The sequence below is a fragment of the Podarcis bocagei genome (genome assembly GCF_964188305.1).
Source record: "Podarcis bocagei genome assembly, chromosome: 11".
Classification (NCBI taxonomy): Eukaryota; Metazoa; Chordata; class Lepidosauria; order Squamata; family Lacertidae; genus Podarcis; species Podarcis bocagei.
The window spans coordinates 28597465-28621024 of record NC_138136.1 but is presented as its reverse complement, the minus strand read 5'-3'; the positions used below and the strand labels follow the sequence as shown (position 1 = coordinate 28621024).

The window sequence follows — 23560 nt, the reverse complement described above, 5'->3', positions numbered from 1 at the left end:
GGACAATCTAGTGACCTGTCATGCCCTCTCAAACACAATACCAGTAGTGCCACATTTTGGATAAAAAACATTTCATGAATGAAGCCTTTGCGACATCTGGCGGTGCGAAGAATATGCAAAAAATTAGTTTTGTTTTTTTCAAATCTATCAGTACTTGAAAATTCCTGTCCAAAAGGCTTTGATACCCTCTAGCGGGGGGACAAAAGCAATCTGGTCTGTAAAACTACGTGGACTATCATGAATCCATATGGTGCAAAAGGTCAAATCTTGAGATGTAGTGACATTGCGACAATGAGACACTTGCTAGACAGAAAGCTCACTCATTTAAATATAAAAAAGATCCTCATCTAATGTTCCCACACATTTAAAACTGTAGAGAAAAGATAGCCAAAGTATCCAATGCAAATGCTGTAGAATGAAAATGAAGTGTATATATGTTTCAAAATTAGATGATTACTTTAGTGCTTCACAAATGTATTACGGGTAAACTAACAGTGCATTTTTGTTGATAGATTCGGAATGCACAGAAATAATAAAAAACCTGAAACTTAGAGTAGTTAACAAACATCATATCTTCCCTTACATTTATTTGTGCAGCTAATTAATGTTAGCTGAACTATGAGTTTCTGCATTACAAATTTGTAAATAATATTGGTAAATGCTGTTGTGCAAAACAAAAAATGGTATCAAACATTTGTTATTTTTCTACAGTCATTTCAGAAAAACAGAGATAAAAGAAACAATTTCACCCAGCTATTGTATCAACCAATAGACTATATGACGACCAAACTGAGAAACAATGAATAATAGACAACGTAGTATCACTGATGTTTCCAAATAGTTTCTTCAATTTATTGCATTTATTTACATTAGATAAATCCAAAAAGATTTTGAACCAATTTTCTATGGAATGGCACACTTCCATCATTTTGACTCTAATGATCAGTATTTGATATTCTCTTTCTTTACTGTAATATAGACATCCTGGAACAAATGTTCAACAACTATGTTATTGCAATGTCAGGTAAACAAGAACTATTTTAGTAGAAGAACTTCACAGAAATCACATACTAACAATCATCAGTGGAAAAACAAGGAGAGATATTTATGAAAGCACTCAAGTGATTCGGGAACAAAAATACCACCCACTCAAGATGGCAGACTTAAAAAGTAAAATGTTCAAGACAAGGTTTCTGTATACTTCTATGAATATAGGATATGGTTAATTGATTATATGTTAATTTTCCAAACTAAATGTAATAGTTTGTTATCAGATAATCTGGAAATATGCCTGGTTGAGTATATTCCACACTGTCAGATATTTAAAGTTTGGGCTTAGCTTATGGACAGAGGTATCAAAGTTGTTAAAATACTTCCTTAGAAAGACAGCTAACATTTTTGTATATATCTAGTCTAAGGCACTCTAATTGCTAGAAAAGTCTGAAAAGGAGACACCATTACATCCATCACACATCTCAAAACATGAAGTCTGCCTCAAAAGAGTGATCAGCATTCCATGAGAGAGCACAGCACACTAAACATAGAATAGAATTCAGGTGTGGGAAAGTTCTCTCTTCACACAATTTAACTTTGGAGGTGGGGTGGGATAAAGAGATTTCCCAATGGCAGCCAGGATGAAAACTAGTATAATATACAGTGGTACCTCAGGTTACATACGCTTCAGGTTACAGACTCTGCTAACCCAGAAATAGTGCTTCAGGTTAAGAACTTTGCTTCAGGATGAGAACAGAAATCGTGTAGCGGCTGCACAGCAGTAGCAGGAGGCCCCATTAGCTAAAGTGGTGCTTCAGGTTAAGAACAGTTTCAGGTTAAGAACGAACCTCCGGAACTATCCTGTACTTAACCCGTACTTAACCCGTACTTAACCCGAGGTCCCACTGTAAAACATCAGAAGCTATTGAACTATAAGATGCCATAGCTAGAAAATAGCTAATAACACACAATAACAGTGCTGGTAAGTAGTTATAGATTTCCATAGAAAAGCAAAGCAGGATAGTTATCTTGCCCAGCTCCTGGAACCATAACATTGCAACATGTGAATAGATCTACAGGTACTTTTTCAATGCACTAAGCATTCATGCAGACTTTTCCTAGGCCTTTCTGGACAACACGAACAGCCTGCCCCCACTGCTAGAACAGATTACAGTGGTGCCTCGTAAGACAAAATTAATCCGTTCCGCGAGTCTCTTTGTCTTGCAGTTTTTTCGTCTTGTGAAGCACAGCTATTAGCGGCTTAGTGGCTATTAGCGGCTTAGCGGCTATTAACGGCTTAGCGGCTTTAAGAAAAAGGAAACAAACTCGCAAGAACTCGCAAGACGTTTCATCTTGCGAAGCAAGCCCATAGGGAAATTCGTCTTGCGGAATCACTCAAAAAACGGAAAACTCTTTCGTCTTGCATGTTTTTCGTCTTGCGAGGCATTCGTCTTGCGAGGTACCACTGTATGTCACATTGAAAAAGGTGAAGTTTTCACATGGACAACCAAAACCTCCCAGCATTTCTAATGACCACCCAGAACACTTTCTGGATATATTGTTCAGAAGTGCTGGGGTTGAATCGCAGCCAAGCACAAAGGAGGTCCAAGTGCTATGAAGACTCTTTCCTGGTTTGCATGCCTCACTAAGTCCTATTGGAGCAATTCCATTGGAGGCATCCAGAACACAGTTCCATCTGAGGCTTGAGAATGTGGACAAGCTGTTTGAAGAAGTGCAGCTAACTACCTGACCCCTTGCCCAACTGGCATTCAGAAACATGTTCTGTCTAATCCTGGAGGTAGTATACTGCAATCATGACAAATAGTCATTTAGAGCTGCAAAAAACTTCACAATCCCCTCTCCACTGCATTTCACTATTCAACAACAATCCCACCAGGTTAATGACCCTGAATCACAGTTCAGGATTATCACACACAACAACAACAATTATTTTATTATTTGTTACTTTGCAGGGCTGATGTAGCTCACAATCTCTCAGCCACAATCCTGCCCCTTACAACATGGCTTTAATAATGATTGACTATCTGCATTGGCATTAACAGAGTAAATTTTTTTTCAAAAAATTAAAGTTTAGAAGACAATCACATTCTTGCATGGAATGACATGAGTAAGAGAGATCATCTGCTATGCAGTCACAGCTACACTAAAATCCTGGATTGTTTTCTATGGAGGCAGTAAAAACTTCTCTTCCCAGGAAGAGCAGCAGAAAAGTCTTTTAAAAACATCAATAGTTATTTATACATGTTTCATTATAGTCTTTGTCTCACTGGCTAGCTCTGCTTTCCTAAATGTCAGTCAGTAATTCATTCACAGTCTAAAAACACTAAATTGTTAAAGGACTCTAGGGTTGCTGCGCTCATCTTGCTTTATTGGCCGAGGGAGCCAGCGTACAGCTTCCGGGTCATGGGGCCAGCATGACTAAGCCGCTTCTGGCGAACCAGAGCAGTGCACGGAAACGCCATTTACCTTTCCACCTATTCATCTACTTGCACTTCATGCCTTCAAACTGCTAGGTTGGCAGGAGCGGGGACCGAGCAATGGGAGCTCACCCTGTCGCGGAGATTCGAACCGCCGACCTTCTGATCGGCAAGTCCTAGGCTCTGTGGTTTAACCCATAGCACCACCTCAAACCCACCTTTATTTCCATACACGCCAACATTTCTCTGATGAATAGGGACACCCTATTCAACAACAACAACAACAACAACAACAACACCCCACACATCTGACTAGGCTGCCCCAACCACTCTAGGTGGCTTCCAACATATATAAAAACATAATAAAACATTAAACATTAAAAACCTTCCCTATACATGGCTGCCTTTAGATGTTTTCTAAAGGTTGTATAGTTACTTATTTCCTTGGCTTGGGGACTGCATAACCATACCCTCCAAAATTTCTCCAGTGAAAATAGGGACGTCCTAAGGCAAAGCGGGACATTCCGAGACCAAATCAGTAACCGGGACGACTTCTTTAAGTCCAGGACTGTCCGTGGAAATTAGGGACATTTGGAGGGTCTGTATTTCTTAACTCTCATTCCAAACTGTAATGTAAGTGAAGCATACTTTTCTTCTTCCTTTTCCTTCTACCTCTTAATTATTTTACACTGTAAGTTTCTTTGGATTGAAGATATGTCCACAGCAGTGTTGTTAGGGGGTGGTCTCAGGGGGTCAGAGCATGAGATCTTTTGTGCTTGGACTTGGCTCTCCTGCCTCTTTCCTCCTTTTCGCTCTCTCTTACAGACAGAAAGTCAGCCTAAATTTATACATGTAATTCAGAATCTGAAATTTTGTGCAAATTTGTATAATGGTCCTGTTCCTGAAGCCTTTCTACCACTTTAACAGTGCCCCTACATGCCTATGTCTACCACATAACTCTGTAAGGTGCCATGTACCCTGTCAGCATATCAGCACAGTTCTTCATATTATTTCAGTTTATATAAGTCTCATAGATATGGAGACATTTCTAAGCAAAGTGTATTTCCCATGGGTTACCCAACACGAAAAAAGAGTTACTGAAATCCCTTATAATACCACAATAGCATTTGCATGAAATTCAGATATTTATAAAGCAAAACATGCCAGAATTAAGATTGTTTTAAAACAGAGTTCTAAAAAATAAACATACCTGAACATCAATAATGTATGAGGAGTACATTAGGGAAAACTATGGTTTTTAAAAACACATGTGCCAAAGCAAAAATTGTAGTAACACAGGAGAAGGCAAACATCCCTGGAAGGTAGTCATATAGACCTATTTCACTATTGAACCAAAATTGTAAGATGCTGGTAGAAATTTTTCTAGAGAGATTGAATTAAATATTACCTAGACATATTGGTATGGATCAGATGGGATTTATTAAATAGAGAAGATTGCTGGACATTATCCAAGCAATAAATAAAACAATAAGATCAGGGGAACACCAACTGCATTATATTTTATTAATGCAGGAAATGCATACATTCAAACTAAATGGACCTCCTTTGTAAAGTGAATGGAAAAGTTTGGACTAGGCCCAAATTTTACAAAAAGGATAAAGTTAATGTATAAAACCCCAAAGAGAAGGGTTTTGGTGAGCATCATGAATAAAGTCTGGTGTTGGGCAGAGGAACCTGGCAGATGTGTCCTTTGTTGTCTTTTCTGTTTGCCTTGTACTGTTTTCAGAATGGAATGAGACATAGAGCGGATAAAATCTGAAGTAAATTAAAATATCATTATATTCTAAATGTAATAATTATTAGCTTCCAAGATTGGTAAAGATTGTAACTTACTGGATTGATATCTATTTCCCATGTACTTAATATTTTACACATTTTGATGCATTTAATATTTGTCTGTAGGTAGTATGTTTGATAACATATATTATAAAAATAACACTAAATACAATACTTTTTTAAACCATATTGATGGAACTCTGCTTTCTGATCTACTGATAGGGCAATTATGAAGAGAGAATTTTTCACTGGCAGGCACTTATAAATGTAAAATAGCGTATCACTGGGAATTAGGAATATAATGTATTAAGTTGTTAAAGTTTTTAAAAATCCATGTTAAAACTGTGTGTACATTTGCCAAGTGAATTTTAGCTACTGGTTGCCAACAATGCCAAACACTAGCAAATCATCCCAAATGTATATTGGCTTACTAAACCAACCGTGGCCATGGAGACCACTTAACTTTGTTACCTTTGCGAGAGTAATTCAAGACCTTTCAATGCAAGAATCCTCTCTACCTATTGTTCTACTTTCTTGTATCACCTTGTACTCTCAGGCTACTTTTCTGCCAAGTTTTGCATGCTCTTGAGTTGTTCAGAAATGTCCCAATAAATAAGAACTATTCTGTTTCTAGGGATCTGGCAGGTCATTTAATTCTCTTGTGGGTAGGTGATGTGCAACTGCCAACGTCCTAGGAAATCCCTGAGATGTCATCTCTAAACAATGCAATAAAGAAGCCAAACTAAGAACTCCAAAATCATGGAAGTGTGATGCATAAGAGTTATTATGAATGGGGTAGGCATCACACAAGTCCGTTCATCTTACACATACAGAGCACATTTCTTATTGACTTGGCTCAGGGCAGCTTAAGAATCTAAACCTCATATTTAGAAACTACGTAATTGAAAATTGTTGAATAATTGTTTGCAAATAAAATACAAGCCCATATCTTTTCTTTCAGAATGCTTCCCTGCTGAGAGTTCCATTCCTAGTTACTTGTAATCAGTGCTATTTTCCTAGAAAAAGAGGGGGCCGGAACTCACCATGAACACCTCCTTGTTCTCTTATGGCGCCCACCTGAGATGTGCCGGAACTGAGTTCCAGTTAGTTCCAACTGAAAAAAGCCCTGCTTTTAATAATAATAATATTTTACATTTAAAAATGTAAAAGCAAGTGAATGTAAGCTGAAATTCTAAAGTAATTCATTAAATATTTTAACACAATCACAAGGTATATACAATAATTTTTGCACTGAAGAGAATACCTATGTTCAGTGCTCTTTTTCCAGAAAAAGAGGTGCTGGAACGCACTGTGAACGCCTCCCTTGGTTTCTTATAATGGCAATGGTGCCCACCTGATAGGTGCCAAAACTGAATTCTGGTGAGTTCCAGCTGAAAAAAAGCTCTGCCTATGCTTAAAAAAAATGTTGAGGTAAATATATGAACAGTGCAATCCCATACATACGTACTCAGAAGTAAGTTTCATTGTTCTCAATGGAGCTTACTCCAAGGGAAATGTGGACAGCATTTTAGCCTAAATGCTATTTTCATTGGGAGCAGGGAGAAAGAAAATAAAACCACATGTGGAATAATATTAAGCTAAGAAAATTTATCTTTTAAGAGATACCACTATTCTGCATTTTTTTAAAAAGATTTCTTTGTATTTGAGAAACAATAAGAATGTATTTGATTCAACATAGCATTTACAGAGATTTTGCTTTATATTATATAAATGCTTTCCGTTTTTAAGCAAATGTATTGTTACATTACCCATATAATTATTTCAAAAGTTATTATACCCTTTTATTGTTAATTTCATTAACACTTCATTGGAAAAGGTTTGGTTGTATATAAATGGCTGTAAGGTTATTTAGTAATACAATTAGTAAGATAATTCCCATATTATTTTAGTGTGTCATTTCTTAAAAGGGTGTCTGTTATGAATTTAAACAACAATAGAAAGAGCTATCCAAAACAAAGGCAAGAAAATGGCCATTCCATTCTTTTCTGCACTGATGGCAATGGCTCTGATCTAAGATGGGCCATGGAAATTAATGTTCTGCAAATGGAATTTTCCTATTGTACAATGAAGAGGCTGCTTCAGGACAGACAATAAGGTGTACTTCTTCACACGCACGCACACACACACTGAAATTAATGGGCCTAACTTCATTACGTTCATTAATTTCAAATAATACTATTAAAATAGTATTTTGTATCTATAGGTAACTTTCTCGTTGTCTGCAAAGGTCAAGAGGTCACAAGACTAGCAATCTATATCTAATCCCATTCAGGCCTTCCATTTTTTGCAGAATCAGCTTCTTCACAATGAGGCTGCTTCTTACATAGTTCCTAAATCTAAGGGTTATAGCTCATATGTACTGGGTAGAACTCAGAGCATGCTTCACACTGGGCTCCATGCACATACAGCATATAACCTCATTCCTACAGCAATTGTCCACCTATTTTCTGCCAATATTAAAGTTCAGTAACATTATAAATTAAGCTTGTTATTTTTTAAAATAAATATGTATGGTATTCTTTTGAGAACTAAGTAAACCAATTCCTAAATATATATCAAGAGCCATTAAATCTGTGTAAAATGATGCAGTTATTCATTTACTGTAACCTACAGAAATGAAAATAGCCTCAAACAAATAAAAAAAGAACTGCAATTTTCCCTCCTTAAACTATAGCATTTTTCTAACTAAAAATGAGAGGAGATAAAGGCTTAATAAGAGTGTTTGTAAGTCCACTTTGACAGTACTGTGTGTTGGATATGACTTTCACAGTCTGCTGGCAGTTTGTAGGAAAGCTACCACACCTGTGACTCTGCTGTTGATTAATGAGTCTTTCAACTTATCGCTACCATCTGAAGAAGGGCCATGGCCTTTCCAAGCTTCACTGGTTCATTCGCTTTCAACTGCAGTCCTACCAAGATATCTCCTATACAGAAAACCACACCTGGTTAAAGCAAATGAAAACCTCAATATGTCATTTTCTAGACAAGTAAAAAAGGATGTAAAACTAGACAAAAGATGTATTCAAGCAACATGAATACAGTTTTGTCATAACCTGTCAATCTAAAGACTAATAAAAAAAACCCTTTCCTCAGTGACATATTTCATATTGCAAACTTTTGGAATGACAATACTCTGCTTCTTTGTTACTATAATGTGCAGGTCTTACAACAAGGGGCTTTGCCCACCGAAAACAATAGTTTGCTAGTGCTATCTAGACAAATGGGCCATCTGAGTATTTTCAGGAATATTTAATTCAAAGACCTGCTTCGCAGTTGCACTAAACCAAATCTTGGCTCCCAGAAACAAGCTTGTAGCCCCTTTTTTCTCCCCAGTTCTTTCTGCTGTCACACCACACTAATCCCAGGTTTGATTTAGTGTTTAATCTAAACCAGGACTCATAGTTAAGCTCTGTCTTTATGAACCACAAGCTGTAACAAAGAACAAGCCTTGGTTGCAGCTCATGGTTAGTCTGGATAGTCCCATGTTCAGGAGGCATGCCAAGGCAAACATCGGCTTACACTGGTACAGTACAGCAGTAAAGAAGACTGGAGAAGAAGGTGGCACCTGCAAGCTCCTAACTGGGAGCCTGCACATTTGCACTAAGCCAAAGACTGGCATTGTGTGATGTGTGAGTGAGTCTAAACAGAACTAATGGGAACATCATAAAATATATTACACTTTTATAGGTGTTTTTTAAAAACAAAACAAAAAACCCTTCCCACATCTTTGTCATGTTTTCCATGCTTTATCCAATACCCCATCCCACATATATAACAACTTTTCTAGCCATACCCCTCACTTTATGGGCCCATCTCCAAAAACTGGTTTGGAGAAATAAGTTGTAAAGGTACAGGAAGTACCTTTTTTGTGATCCACTTTGTGTACCCATAATGTCATCATACCAACAATGCATATGATGACCACTTATGGAACATGTATATATGTTCACATGTGGCAATTGTCTGTCATAGTTATGTTATTTTATGTAACTCCATAATATCATGATGTATGATCTCTAAATGTAGGTCAAATTATGAGAGAAAAGGAGTAGATTATATTGAATGCATTTATTTACTATTATATTTATATCCCATTGTTTTCCCAAGCAGCTCAAGAAGTAAGCTTCACTGAGTTCAGTGGAACTTATTCCCAGGTATGAGTAAAGAATTGCAAAAGAGATTTGCCTTTCTGTTAAGGAACAGAACTACTGTATTTCCCTCAATAAAAACACACAATGAAGTAATGAGCCAAAGATGTGGAGTTCTGCATCAGCAACAAAACAAAACTTGCTTCTCAAACATCAGAAGACAAAAGTCTACGAATGGCATTAGCTAAGCTACACTCAGTTTTCTGAGTTACCAGTGAGAGAACTTCTTTATTTTTAATGTGTTACGTAAATGGTCTGTTGTAAGGCTGCATCTCTTGTCATTAGAATTATTATGTTTCTGATAAGAAATATGCTTTACTGGTAAAATCTAATAATGGCTTCATAATCAGTTTTATCACAGAAAAGTAAACCCAAGCTTATACATGAACATTTTTTCCAAATTTAGGGTAGTGCTGGACATCCTGGAGCATGACCAACAGGGTCTTGGGAATGAACAATTTCCATCAATTCGTAGAGGACTACACTGTGCTTCCTAAAGCTCAGATGGGTCAGTGCAGAAAAACAAAGGCTTGGACCAGAACAGAAGAGACCTTTAAGAAAGTGTTAGTTTTATATTACATATTTTGATAAAATATTGTCATATGATTTAGTAATGACAAACACTCATTTTACTTTTAGAAGTTTGGAAAGTAATGGAGAAATGTTCTGAGAAGTCTGGGATGAACGAAAGCTTAATGGGAAGACATGTAAACACCCCACAAGGAAATCAGGATGAATGCTTATTGTCCTATAACCAGTGCTTTTTTCTGGGGGGGACGCAGGGGTACACATACCCCTAAAGATTTTGTGAATCTTTGTACTTTTGTCCATTTACTGTATTTATTTTGCCTGATTTTAAGTATAAAATGGTGATTTTCTTGAGTCAAAGTGAGAGTACCCTAAACATTTTTTTAGATAAAATTCACTTCCTCTGTGTAAGTTTTGTGCAAGCAAAATTCACTGCCTATAATGGTCCTATAAATAAATAAGAATTAATGCTCAATAAAACCAGATATATCCTAACCTCTGTGTAAGTTTTGTGCAAGCAAATCAAGATGAATAACAAATAGGTCATCTGGAAGAGTCCTGAGTTACATTCAGGTGCACAAACATTCGAGTGGGTATTATAGCAAGAATTCAGCTCTGTATAGTTTCTGACATGCTAAATGAAGTGCCCATTCTCTGTCATGGCACGGTAACCAGTAACCAGTAAATGCCCCAGTGAAATGATATGGAGGTGCAATGAGGCTGACAGATAACTTTTCAGCTCTGAAGCAGTGGATGGACCTAAAGCAGACAGAATGATTCAGAAATGTGATGATGCCATCAGAAGTAAGAAAAAACACCATCAACAAGCACCAGGTGTTCAAAAAGGGGCACCAACAGGATTTTTATGGGCCCAGCACTTCAATGAAAATAAAAATGGTCTGCTGGGAATCACAAGTGGGCAGAGTGCATTGTGCTTACATTCTGCTTCCAGGCTTCCTACAGGCATCTGATGGAACAGAATGCTAGACTAGATGGGCCATCCAGCAGGCTCGTCTTGTGTTCATTTATAAACAAACAGCATAAAATTTTAAACCTGTTTATTTCAAAACAGGAGTGGATTTAAGGGTGGATCCACATCAGATAATGTTAAACTTTATTACTGCATGCCCGTGGCAAGTTTGGTTATTTTAATCCAAAGTGTATGTTTCAGTCTGTCTGTCTGTCTGTCTGTTTTAGAAAACCTTAGCTTAACTGTTCCACCAATTTGCCCAAATCTGGAAGGGTCTGGGGTTGGCTTGTTATTCAGTTGAGAATGTTGATACTGGGAAAGTTCAATATTATCAGCTCCCACAGTTCTGAATTTGTACCCATCCCTAATTTGAATTTGTTGGTTGTGACAAGTAAGCCTCTTTTTAGTATATTCCTTAACCACCCTATTACTTTATAAGGCGGGTGGGGTGGGCTATGTGGCACCTCTTTTTTTTCTACAAACAGATCAGACTCATTGAGAGTCACTTCATCATGCTATGCTAACACATCAGATGCCATAAAAAGGTACTTTTGCATGCTCAATTAAACCTGTTCATATAATGCTCAAATTCATGATAATAAAAAAGATTTTAAGCTTGTTGATGGAACAAGATTTTAGAACAGCATTTTCTGAATATATGGATAATCAACAACACAATAAACATTATAAATGTAAACATTTCCCCATAAATAGCTTGCCATATGGCTAACATTCACAACAGATGCTGTCTGTGTATCCACTAAAAAATATACATGATTTATTCAGTTTTCCTCTGTGATAACTCTAAACAAGAAAAATATTTTACTTCATACTAGTTACATTCTAAAGTTCTACAGGTGACCTGGCTACAGTTTGCAATTTTGAAACTACTGATTTCTGAAAGATATGTTACCATTTTTTCCAACAGCATCCATTGTAAATATACTGTATAATATATGGGGCAACAGTTTTACTAAATGCTACACAATTCTCTGTAATCACTAGCAGAAACCTGGGACTTAAAAACACAGCTAATTCAGAACAGCTGAAACTACCTGGTCAACTCTCCCCTACTACATATCAAAACGGGGCGGGGGGGCATGCTATTTCACAATTTCACAAACTGCAGTTTGAAAATCAGATCACATTTTACACATATTAATTATGATTTCCAAGCTCAAGTTTTCAATAGCAGTTCACATTTCGATTTAAAAGTTTTGCTTTAGTTATAAACCTCATGCTGTCTGAGGCTGGATTCACACAGCAGTTTATTCCGTTTTCCCAATGTTTTCCTGTTGACTTCCACATTATGCTTGAGCTTTCACATGACATTAAAGACATTTCCAGAAACGCAGCAGAATATAGCACAAATACAGCACTCATTTCTGTACCATTTGCAAATGGGTTGTTTTCTGCAGCCTTAAGCTCTCAAACAGAGATCACAGTACCACAGCCTTCACATAAACACACTTAAACAGCTCATCTTAGTGAGTGCACTAGTTGGACCAGGATGTACGGTAATTGTAGCTACTTCTTCGTAAGGAGCATACCTCACCCAACTCCTGCTTCTCTACAATACTATATATAATACAAAAATCTGCTTCATCGCCATAAACAGAACTTGCAGCATTTGTCACACCTTCACTCAACATAATTTTGGCGGCTTGTGTTAACATGTTAAATGTAAATTAAGTGTTCTGCCCACAATGGAACAATCACATTGTTTTATTACAAACGATCTCTTTATAGACATACTTAAACTATATTCCTTTCATGCCAACTCATTCATGTAAGCTCATTCATGCACACCAACACCAGGAAAGAATATTACCGTATTTTTCGCACCATAGGACGCACTTTTTCCCTCCTAAAAAGCAAGGGAAAATGTGTGTGCGTCCTATGGAGCGAATGCAGGCTTTCGCTGAAGCCTGGAGAGTGAGAGGGGTCGGTGCGCACCGACTCCTCTCGCTCTCCAGGCTTCAGGAAGCTATCTGCTAGCAGAGGGAGACCCAGCTCTCCCACCGCTAGCGGAGCGCTGCATTAATCCCGAAGCTTGGGGCGTGCGGAGCTCAGCACGCCCCAAGCTTCTGGGTGCCGGCAAGGTCTCCGCTAGCCCTGGGAGAGCCCCGCGACGTCGCACGGCTCTCCCAGGGCTAGCGGACCACTGCGCTAATCCCGAAGTTTGGGGCGTGCGGAGCTGAGCGCGCCCCAAGCTTCTGGGTGCCGGCAAGGTCTCCGCTAGCCCTGGGAGAGCCCCGCGACGTCGCGCGGCTCTCCCAGGGCTAGCGGACCACTGCGCTAATCCCGAAGCTTGGGGCGTGCGGAGCTCAGCACGCCCCAAGCTTCTGGGTGCTGGCAAGGTCTCCGCTAGCCCTGGGAGAGCCCTGCGACGTCGCGGGGCTCTCCCAGGGCTAGCGGAGACCTTGCCGGCGCCCAGAAGCTTGGGGCACGCTGAGCTCCGCACGCCCCAAGCTTCGGGATTAGCGCTCCGCTAGCCGTGTCTAGGCTGCGGATAGCAGCCTGCTTCCCGGAGCGTCGGGCGCCCTGAAAGCAGAGCTCCCGGCGCTTTGGGAACACATCCGCAGCATGGGGACCCTTGCAGGAGCTCCCCGCAAGCTTCCCCACGCTGCGGATAGCAGCCTGCCGCCCGGCGGGTGGGGCACCCTGAAGCAGAGCGCCCCTCGCGCCAGGCATACACCCGCAGCGTGGGGAGCCCTGCAGCAGTTCCCCACAAGGCTCCCCAAGCTGCGGATAGCAGCCTGCCGCCCGGCGGGTAGGGCGCCCTGAAGCAGAGCGCCCCGCGCGCTAGGCAGACATCAGCCAGCCACACAAGCTCGGGGGACAGCAGGGAGGCGCAGCGCCACTATCCCGCTGTTCCTCGACCTGGTTCGGTTTCCCTGACCTGCTTTTGGGGGGGAAATAAAGGGAAAATTTTTTTCCTTTATTTCCCCCCAAAAAAACTAGGCGCGTCCTATGGTCCGGTGCGTCCAATCGTGCGAAAAATACGGTATACACTGGAGATACCAATGCATACAGTTTTGGTCTCCATAATATACCTTTCTGACTGCAATTTCTTATGCCGCATAAGATACCACTGTCTTGTCAGGCAATGTAGGTTGATACCCTAAAAAGGGGTCCCTCAATGGTCCTTGCACATAGATGTAAATGCCCCCTGTATATCCCTTTAGAACCCTTCCATGTTTATTTTTTCCACTGTTTGTTTAGTTTTGTACTGAGAGAGCCCCTTTTATGATCAGAAGACACCTTTACTTGTGGAAGGGGTGGGTATCCAATTTCTTGACACTCCCACCTTCCAACTTCAGCCCCCCAACACATTGCACAATATCACAGAGGGCCTGTGGCCCTCAGTAGCATCTTTTCAGAAGTTCACAAGGAACTTGCAACAGGAAGACAGAAAAGCATCACAACACATGCAGAACTTCAAATTAAATCTTTAGACAAGCAGTTTAAATGTTATTTGCAAAGTTGCTTTGCACAGAACACAAAACTTACAGAACTCAAGAGAAACTTTTATCTTCCCCCAAAAAAGTATTACCTGTGCTCCAGTAGTGCCATGAAGGTCGTTTTATTTAGTCCCAAATAACTCGGCAGCAAATCTGACCAATCCCATTTGCACTCAGTAATGGTAGACTGTTGATATATAAGAAGAAGGTATTGTTAGTTATTAATCAGAGTTAATATGATCAGTAAATTAAAGCTCCAGCTGTGATAAACTAACTAAGGAGGGGGGTGGCTGAAACAAGGACTTAGACAGATAGCATCAATCATGCCCAGGGAAGAAGGGTTTTATTCTAATAAGACAGCAATTAATTTATAAATCCATTTGGGGACGTAGCCATTCTTTATATAAAGATAAATCAATTTTTGAGTAGTTATTCTTCCAACTGTTAACAGCATTTTGCCAAACCGCTTTCTCTGAAATCCTGATATCAGTTACAAAAACAAAATAATTGACAACTTTTTATGTATTGTAGCAATTTACATTTATTTATTTATTTATTTACCATCAGCACAACCTTATCAACAAGAAACTCCCCATGTAACTGGAATTGGGAATGAATGATGTTTCATAATTAGTGTGATATTTTACTTATCTGCTGTTTTGTAAGACAGCCCAGTCACCAGATAACTGTCCTAAATTTCTATAAACAGTGTCACTTGTTATACACAAGAAAGTATGACATACAAAGCAAAACTTGTGATTACATAACTTTAATTATATTATTAAATATAAAAGTGCATGTAATTATCACATACTGGGTGGAGAGATGACTGGGGAAAAGGCTTGTATAATGCAGAGGCACCTGGAAAAACACTGCACTGCACACAGCATCCCTTTCAGTGAAGGCTACACTTGAGGAGGAGGACTAGGTTTGCCGCAACAGAAGGTTATCCCTCAGTTGCAGCACTTTTCTCCATGCTGACAAATGTAACCATTCAGTTAAATCAGGGTTTCCGGCTGTTTTTGGGTCTCCGGCTGTTTTTGGACTACAATTCCCACCATCCCTGACCACTAGCCCTGCTAGCTAGGGATGATGGGAGTTGCAGTCCAAAATCAGCTGGAGACCCATGTTTCGGAAACCCTGAGAAACTATAAGATACAGCACTTCAAATGCCAAAGTGTGTACACAGCCTCAGCCATGAATGAAATCCATGACAGAGTCCCTTGGGATTGATTCACATAGGTCAACTACACCTGTTCTAGCAACAATGCAGTGGTATTGTTATCTTTGTTCTGTTCTACTTCTCTTCTTTCCATAAAACAGATTTTGCTAGCCAGGGGTCAGCAAACTTTTTCAGAAGGGGCCGGTCCACCGTCCCTCAGACCTTGTGGGGGGCTGGACTATATTTTGGGGGAGGGGATGAACAAATTCCTATGCCCCACAAATAACCCAGAGATGCATTTTTAAATAAAAGCACACATTCTACTCATGTAAAAACATGCTGATTCCCAGACCGTCCACGGGCCGGATTTAGAAGGCGATTGGGCTGGATCCAGCCCCTGGGCCTTAGTTTGCCTACCCATGTGCTAGATGAATGAGGTTATTGCATGAAATAGAGTACAATCGCATCTTGTGCATGAGTTACATTCCAAAAATGAATATACTTGAACTGTCCCCTTTGAACCACCCCACACGAGTATCTTCACCACCTGAAACTGGCACACTGAGCAGGCCTTTAATGGCAGAGAGTTTGAGAGCTCTCTGCCTTGCTTATCAGGCAAGTGATGCTCAGCACATGGGTTCTGGGGGCTCTTGTGAGATCTTGCAGGGCTTTTGCCAGGGCATTCCAAAGCCTGGGAAACAAAGGGAGAAGCAAGGCAGAATTCTGCCTCACACTGAATTAGATCATTGGTCCATGCAGTTCAATAAACATCCACACCAAGGGGAAAAAAAACACAATTTAAAACAGCAGCAAGATAAAAAACTAAGGCTTCAGTCTCCTTTCATTCACAGAAGGATGTTCTGTCCAGCCAAGACTCCCAATGGTGACACAGAGTAAAGGTGATTTTTTTCAGATTCCCCTTGCAGCCCACAACATTACCTTTCATACAGTTCTGGAGGGTCCCCAAACCCTCTAGAACAGGTTTGCAGAGGGTCAAGTGCCTTAGGGAAGTTTTTAATATTTAATGCTGTATTGTTTTTAACACTTGATTGGGAGCCGCCCAGAGTGGCTGGGGAAACTCAGCCAGATGCACGGGGTATAAATAAATTATTATTATTATTATTATTATTATTATTATTATTATTATTATTATTATTATTATTACTACTACTACTACTACTACTACTACTACTACTACATAGGGAGACAAAATTGGCAAAACTCCACTCACTGCCTTCTGCCAGTGGGAGCACCCCATAAGCAGAGTACCATTTTACAGAGATGCAATCATTTTTAAAAGTCTGGGTGAGCAACAAATGCTTTGAACTGGTGTCTACATACCATTAAAGAGGATACAAAATGAATTAACTAGGGAATGGGGACATAGTTGAAGTATCACCATTGAAACCATCCCACAGCTATTTACTACCTGCCTCCCCACTCTGAATAGGGCTTCTTAAAGTCAAGTGGGTCCATATAGTTCTTTGCAATTTCAATTATTTTATGGTTGTATTTTATAGTATTGATATATTAGGCTATTTTATATATCTATGGATTGCCAGTATAAAATAGAATAAAAACAAAAACTAATTAATTTTTTTGATAGTTGTCCACAGGCTGATAAGAAGATAGCACAGTAAAAGTTTCTGTAATCCAATTTAACTATTGCTTGTCACTTGCAGATTAATAGAGCATTGCAGTCCTGTCACACAGCAGAGAAATTCTGCCCTGAGTTGTCAGCATTTGAAGGTCTTGTGCTACTACAGTATTAATGAATGGAGGAGGGAGCTGTAACAGACATGATAAAACTATTATCTGCTTTACAAATTAAGACCTAGTTTAATTTTTACTCTCTTATCTAAAACAAGCAATTCCTTTCTTTAGTATTGCTTAGTTAGGACCACATGGAATAAAAAAAAGTCAAATTTCCAACTTAAGAGGGATTTATCTGAAGCCAATAGCGTAATTAGCTCTGTGGACATCTTTTCATTAATGTGGTTATTATTTTTAAAAATTGAATTCCAATATGAAAGTATTGATTGATGGTTGAATTTCACCTATGAGCATTTTTGTAGCAAAAGGGTGATTTTAGGAAATATAACCCCCCCCCCCTGATTTTTCTCACTTTTCCTTTACATTGATACTATGGTGGAATTATTTCACAACTGGTCCTCTTCCTTGGGAAATTTTGGTGAATCTGTTGGGAAATAACTGCGGAATACCTGAATTCCCATGTTTGTGGGAAACTGCAGAAGAAAAATGGCTGACTGGCTGAATTTAAAAAGCCTGGAGGGCTTCACTCACTCTCTAGCCAAAAGAGCCTCCAGTAGAGCTTAAACAGAAATATCCGAAGTGCTTTCAAAGCGTGGGAAATATAGGTTGTTAGATCATAAAATGTTCCAGTATTAAGCAATTGTGCTTCCCTGGCTCCACCTCTCTCAGAGTTAATAGACCACAACCTTAAGTAAGTTTAAATGCTTTACTTACAATAATCAGAGCTCTCATGCATTATTCAACGCTACAGCAGAAACAACACAGGCAATGTATTTTTGGTTACAAAATACAGAAGCTAGTCTCAAATATGTGGTCTGAAGCCTCAGCCTCAAACATCTGGTCCATTACATGGTTCAAAGAGGAGAGAGAAAGAGAGGAGTAGGAAACTAGTCTTTCTGTCTCCCTCCTCAAAGGTAAGGGGGCATAACCTAACCAAGCCTTCTCTAGCAATTTACAGTTCTATGTTCCTTAAACCCTTCATTTACTAGCTAGCATAAACATGCACTGTTAGGTTTGACTGCAAAAATCTCTCACAGAATCAAAGTCATATAATACCTGTGATGACAACACATTCAACCAATTAAAGTTGGCTATGTGATTGAGGTAATATGAAAAGAGAACCATGTTCTTAATGCAACTTCCATACCATTACAGGATATTTGAAAGGAGCCCCAAGTATGCAAAAGAGCATGTTAAGACAGCTCTCAGGCAAGCTTTTGCATCTCAGTCTGCATTTAGCAACAAACTTAGATTAAAGTAGTAGTAGTAGTAGTAGTAGTAGTAATAATAATAATAATAATAATAATAATAATAATAATAATAATAATAATAATATATGGCTTGATGGGATCTTATTGGTTCCCCAGGACACTTTACCTATTGGGATAAAAGCTGCCATACTGCAGAGCAGATAAGATAATAATCAGATACCTGAGCCATGCCTCTTCTGGTTCTGTAAGATCAGGGGGAGGGGAGCTTGTCACAGTAGGAGGGGGAGGCACCCATTCGCTTCCCCAGCCTGACTCATCTCTTCCTCTCTGCCACAGACTCTCCCAGCTCACTAAGCCCTGTTACTTCTTCAGCTTCTGACATCTATTCCCACCCTTCTCCCTCTTCTTCCTCTGACCACTCATCACCATCACCACTGCCGAGACTCTGAGCCTTCTTCTCTTGGTGGTTCCCCAGCTGGTTCCTCTGTGTCCAAACAGTCCATGACATACAGCAATAGTTCTTTATTTTTGGAGCTTACTGATAAGTTGCAGATGGGGCATATATACAGGGGGAAAGTTTGGGAAGTGGAAATTATTAGATTTTGTCCATATATTTTTATCACAACATCACAGCTGTCAGAAACCATCTGACTGGATTTTCGTTTTTCTTGGTAGCAATTACTTCATGCAATTACTTCATGCAATATTTTATCTCAACTGGAAGTGAAAATGCTTAAAATAATCACTAACCTTTTCTAACACATTAGTGCAATACAGGCTGTGTACCTGGAAAGGGTCAAAACCAGGATGCTGTTCTTTGATTCTGAATGTCATGTTTAAAGGTCTAATGCTTGACCTGTTTTCTTCAGAAGATTCCTCATAAGACAGCTGTTCATTCAAATATTCCTTTAAAAAAGAAGCCAAGATTGATATAAATTGTGCTCATTTTGGGATCCTGTTTCTTTCCCCCCGATCTTTTAGATGTGGTAGCCATTTTGTGTTATGAGCCGTCTTAAGAACAGCTTCTTCTCCAGAGCGATCTCGGCCCTGAATGGGAAGCCTGGACTTTGAAAGTCATCTAATCTTCCTTGCTGTATTATACTGTATTGTTTTAATTAGTGTTTTTATAGTTGTTTTGATTTTGTGTGGAGTGCCCTACCTGGGTGGATGGAGCAGCCAAGTAATTTCGTTGTCCCCGAGAGGGGGCAATGACAATAAAGATATTATTATTATTATTATTATTATTATTATTATTATTATTATTATTATTCCTTGCCCTGGTAGCCCTGGTAGCCATTTTATTACTGGTGCCCATACGACATCCTTAAAAAGAATGTACCCACTGGTTCCAAAATGTGGGCATTCACTGAATAGTGTTTGAGAGTCAGATTACATATCAAATATATTACATCACATATGTTTCACACAGTATTCAACATACAGATTTATGCAATAATGTATGTTCTCTAGTCTTAAAATATTAAATATTTCAAAAAGACCCATTTCAAAATTTGAACTAAACATCTGGTGGTTCAACTGAGAAGTTTTTGAGCGAATGCTTTTTTTTAGATTAATTATTTGTGGCATACAATATGTTTTCCATATGTCCATTGTAGTAACACTCAAATAGAATTTCAATTCACTGAAAACAATGGTCAGGGAAAATGTGTGTATATTGATTATGAGAAATAACCTCACAGTTCCTCTGCCTATGTGGAAGACAAGATGGACCAAGACCTCACAGTTTGCAAGCTATGCAGACCCCTGCTCTGGAAATAGCTAATGTAGCTCTCATGCTATGGGACGTAGAACTTCCTAGTAATGAATAAGTTGGTCATAATCAGTTCCCTCAGGGACACAAGCAGGAAAAACAGAGAATGGCCTCATAGGAATATCAAAGGAGACTCAGAGTATGGGCTCTTCCAGATTTCCTTTTGTGCTGCACTTTCCAGGTACAGGCCTGTGTTTTCCAGCCCTGTGTTCAAGCAGTTTTCTTTTTGTTTTATGGTCCCACCACTTTCCCTGGGAAAATCTGCTGTTTACCACTGAATCAGAACAAATGGCAAACCAGGAAAAACCTGAATGCCATTTGTTCCAATTCAGTGTTGAGTATCGTTTTTTCTGGGAATAGCAGTGGTTCAAAAAGAAAACCACTCAGACCTTGAAAGTGCAGACCTATGCCTGGAAGGCACAGCACAAAAGGAAGTCTGGATGAGACTTAAGAAGGGGCCATTATCTCTCTTCCAAGAAACCCATATGGGCAGCTATAGTCAGAAAAACCCGCGAGGCCAACCTCATTTAGGCAAGAAGTATAATGACACTTTCCTCAAATCAAATGAGAAGTTCTCTTCTTAGCTCTTCTGTTCTTCCACATGCCACTTCTCATCTAAGTCCGTTCGCTCCCTTTTCAGGTGGGTAGCTTTTCAGGCGGGCCCCAGGACTCCTTGCCAAACCGACCTATCGCAGGCCGGATTGTATTCTTGCTGCCAAATGGGCCAATGGCAGCAGGAGTTAGGGGGCATTCCTCTGGACACGGGACCAACTGACCAATTGTGGCCCTTGGCCCAGGGGAAGTTTAAATGCCCAGCTGGCAGGGCCTTTTAGATGCTTCGACCTTGCTATGGACAACGTCAGTTGCCTAATTTTTTAGGGGCCAAGCAGGAATTTACCCCACTTGGCAAATTGGCATCGCCATTTGGGTTTTTGCCTACCTCATGGCAATCGTCACAACTGTGTAAGGTGGATAGGCATGAGTGAGCCTAATCTTGGTTGGAGGGGAGGTTGTAGCCTCCGCCTGCCCCTCCACAGGTAAGGATATCCTGTTAAAAGAATCCAGGAGTAGCAGCTTCTGTCCGATGCCTAGAAGGGGGCCAGGGCCATTCCTCCAACAGGAACCGCTTGGGGGACGCCCCAATTTGACCTAGACCAGCTTCAGCCTTAGAAACACTCCAAGCGGACAGGCGGGAATGACATATGCAGTTGCTTACCACAATGCCTATGGCCAAACCTCACATCTGTAACCAATAAAGTTGTGCCCTTATTTGACCCCAAACCAATATCCTGTGCAATGTGTAGTTATTTACATCTTAGGGAACAGGGTGTTCATGGAGTATCAATATGCAACTGATACTTTTAGGATTTCATATCCCATTGTTAGAATGGGACCGTGCTTTTGCATTTCCCTCAGGGTAAGCATTGGCGTATGATAGCAAAAATGTCCAAAACAAACTTTCTGGGTCTGAAACAACACTGAGGGATAAGTAAGATTGTGGATGTTCATAATCAAAAACTAATAAGACTATTCCATTTAAAACCAGCCTACACTTTCATTCTGCCTATATGCTCCAAATCAAAATTGGACATGACCAGCTTGTATGACATCAAAAGGCACATTCTACTTTTTCCAGCTTCTCAAGTGATTAACAAAGTGAGAATTATTTTGATTAATTCATGCTCCATATTTTAACCTTTGATGGCCATTAGGGTCCTAAAAGACAGGAAAGGAAGCAAACAGCAAACATAATCTAAAGCTAGCAAATGTTTCCATTAGCAGGTCATAGTTGTATTGGTCAATTGTAAAATTATGCATATGAATTTGAAGCATCAGGCAGAGTCAGCCCATAACTGTAAGAATTGACAGTGTTGTAAAGGTATGGGTTTTCTTAGTAAACAAAGAAAACAAAGAAACAAAGAAAATGGCATCCAAAGGCCGATGAAGAAGAGCAGGAGCTTTATGTACTTCTGGTTTTGCAGGTGCATTTTCTACATTAGTAACATTTATGCTCATACATTGGTAAAATGTACCTTCACTGATTTCAGGTTGGTATTGTAAAATAGGGCATTTACTTTGAAAATGTTTTAAATTTAGTCTACATGTTCTATATGTACAAATTCATGTTTGACTTCTCTTTTCATAGATTACTGAAAATTAGTTATTACTTTTCATTCTGTTTTATAAAAAAGTAAAAAGTGGCAGATTTTGTAATACTATTAATTTATTAATATTTTAACTGCTAACGTATCCTTGTCGTCTGTGAAATACAACTCAGAAAAAAAGTCAATGAAGCATGCCACAGTTCAAGTACATAAATAAAAGGAATATAATTTCCTCTAAAGTAACCTTTTCTAAATAGATGCAAGAAAAGCTTAAACTGAACAGTCTAAGACAGTGCGATATTGAGTTAGGTATTGACTTTACGAAGCATTATCACCTCCTTGACTAACCCTTAGCTGCCAGCAGACGCTGCCTCAGGCCACTACACACCTAATTGCTCGGTAAAAAAGGCCGTTTCCCTACCTCATTGAGCTGGATGATGTGATAAATTTGCCTCAGGTATTCACTGCCACCTGGTTTGTGGCAGATATCCAGGACCATCATGTTTATTTTCTGCTCAGTCAATTCAAGCTCAATAGCTTCCTCTTCTAAGCTTCTACTATCTTCTGCTGCAATAATAGTGCTAGAAGGAGAAAAGAAGCATGTATTACAAAGTGCTGAATACTACAGAACTCAAAATATTAAACCAGAAGAGTAATACTGTCATATACACTTATCTAAACTGCAGTAGTTAAAACTACAATAACATGTTTCTGCAAGGGCCCTTGTGCAGTTTAAGAGAAAAAGAAGAACTCTGCATAATTATTTTCACTGCTGATGAATCATTTATTTTTCATACTCTTTTATCCTTACGTGTATCTTTCCCTGTCAATGCTGTTCTGAAACACTGCCTTAATCTAAATAAAACTAGATAAATATTTTTCTTATAATTACGTTTATCTCATTTTCCAAATGAAATGATAAGAAAAATATAAGTTTTCATTTTCTTTTACTAAACAAAAGTATTTCTGATTTTAAAAAGTTGTATCTTTGTCTGGCATTACCTCATTGTTCATCACAAAATATTTTAAGTCCAGATTAAAATGCAACACAAATAGCCACTATGCTAAGTGCAGGTTAAAATGTTTCTGATGGCTACTTAACGGGTAACTTTATATCACTAGTTGCTTTGTTTCCGGGTGGGTGGAGGGTCAGATTCACTCTCTTCATTTTGTTTTGCA

At 39.2% G+C, this 23560-nt stretch overlaps 1 protein-coding gene across 4 annotated transcripts in view; it reads right to left on the bottom strand.

Moving 5' to 3' along the window:
- Positions 1-23560, bottom strand: part of KIAA0825 — a 173850-nt gene that overhangs the window by 79776 nt on the left and 70514 nt on the right. For 3 of the 4 annotated variants that reach the window (XR_014012757.1, XM_081212319.1, XM_081212321.1), the window contains 3 exons: positions 22803-22962; positions 19256-19411; positions 14452-14546 (listed from right to left, as the gene is read on the bottom strand). Coding sequence is in view for 3 of the 4 variants with exons in the window: in XM_081212319.1 (XP_081068445.1) it covers positions 14452-14546; positions 19256-19411; positions 22803-22962 (411 nt within the window). In the remaining variant the exon portion in view is untranslated. Of the gene's footprint in view, positions 1-4978; positions 5169-14451; positions 14547-19255; positions 19412-22802; positions 22963-23560 lie in introns of those variants that run through there. The other variant, XM_081212320.1, reaches the window with a different exon arrangement.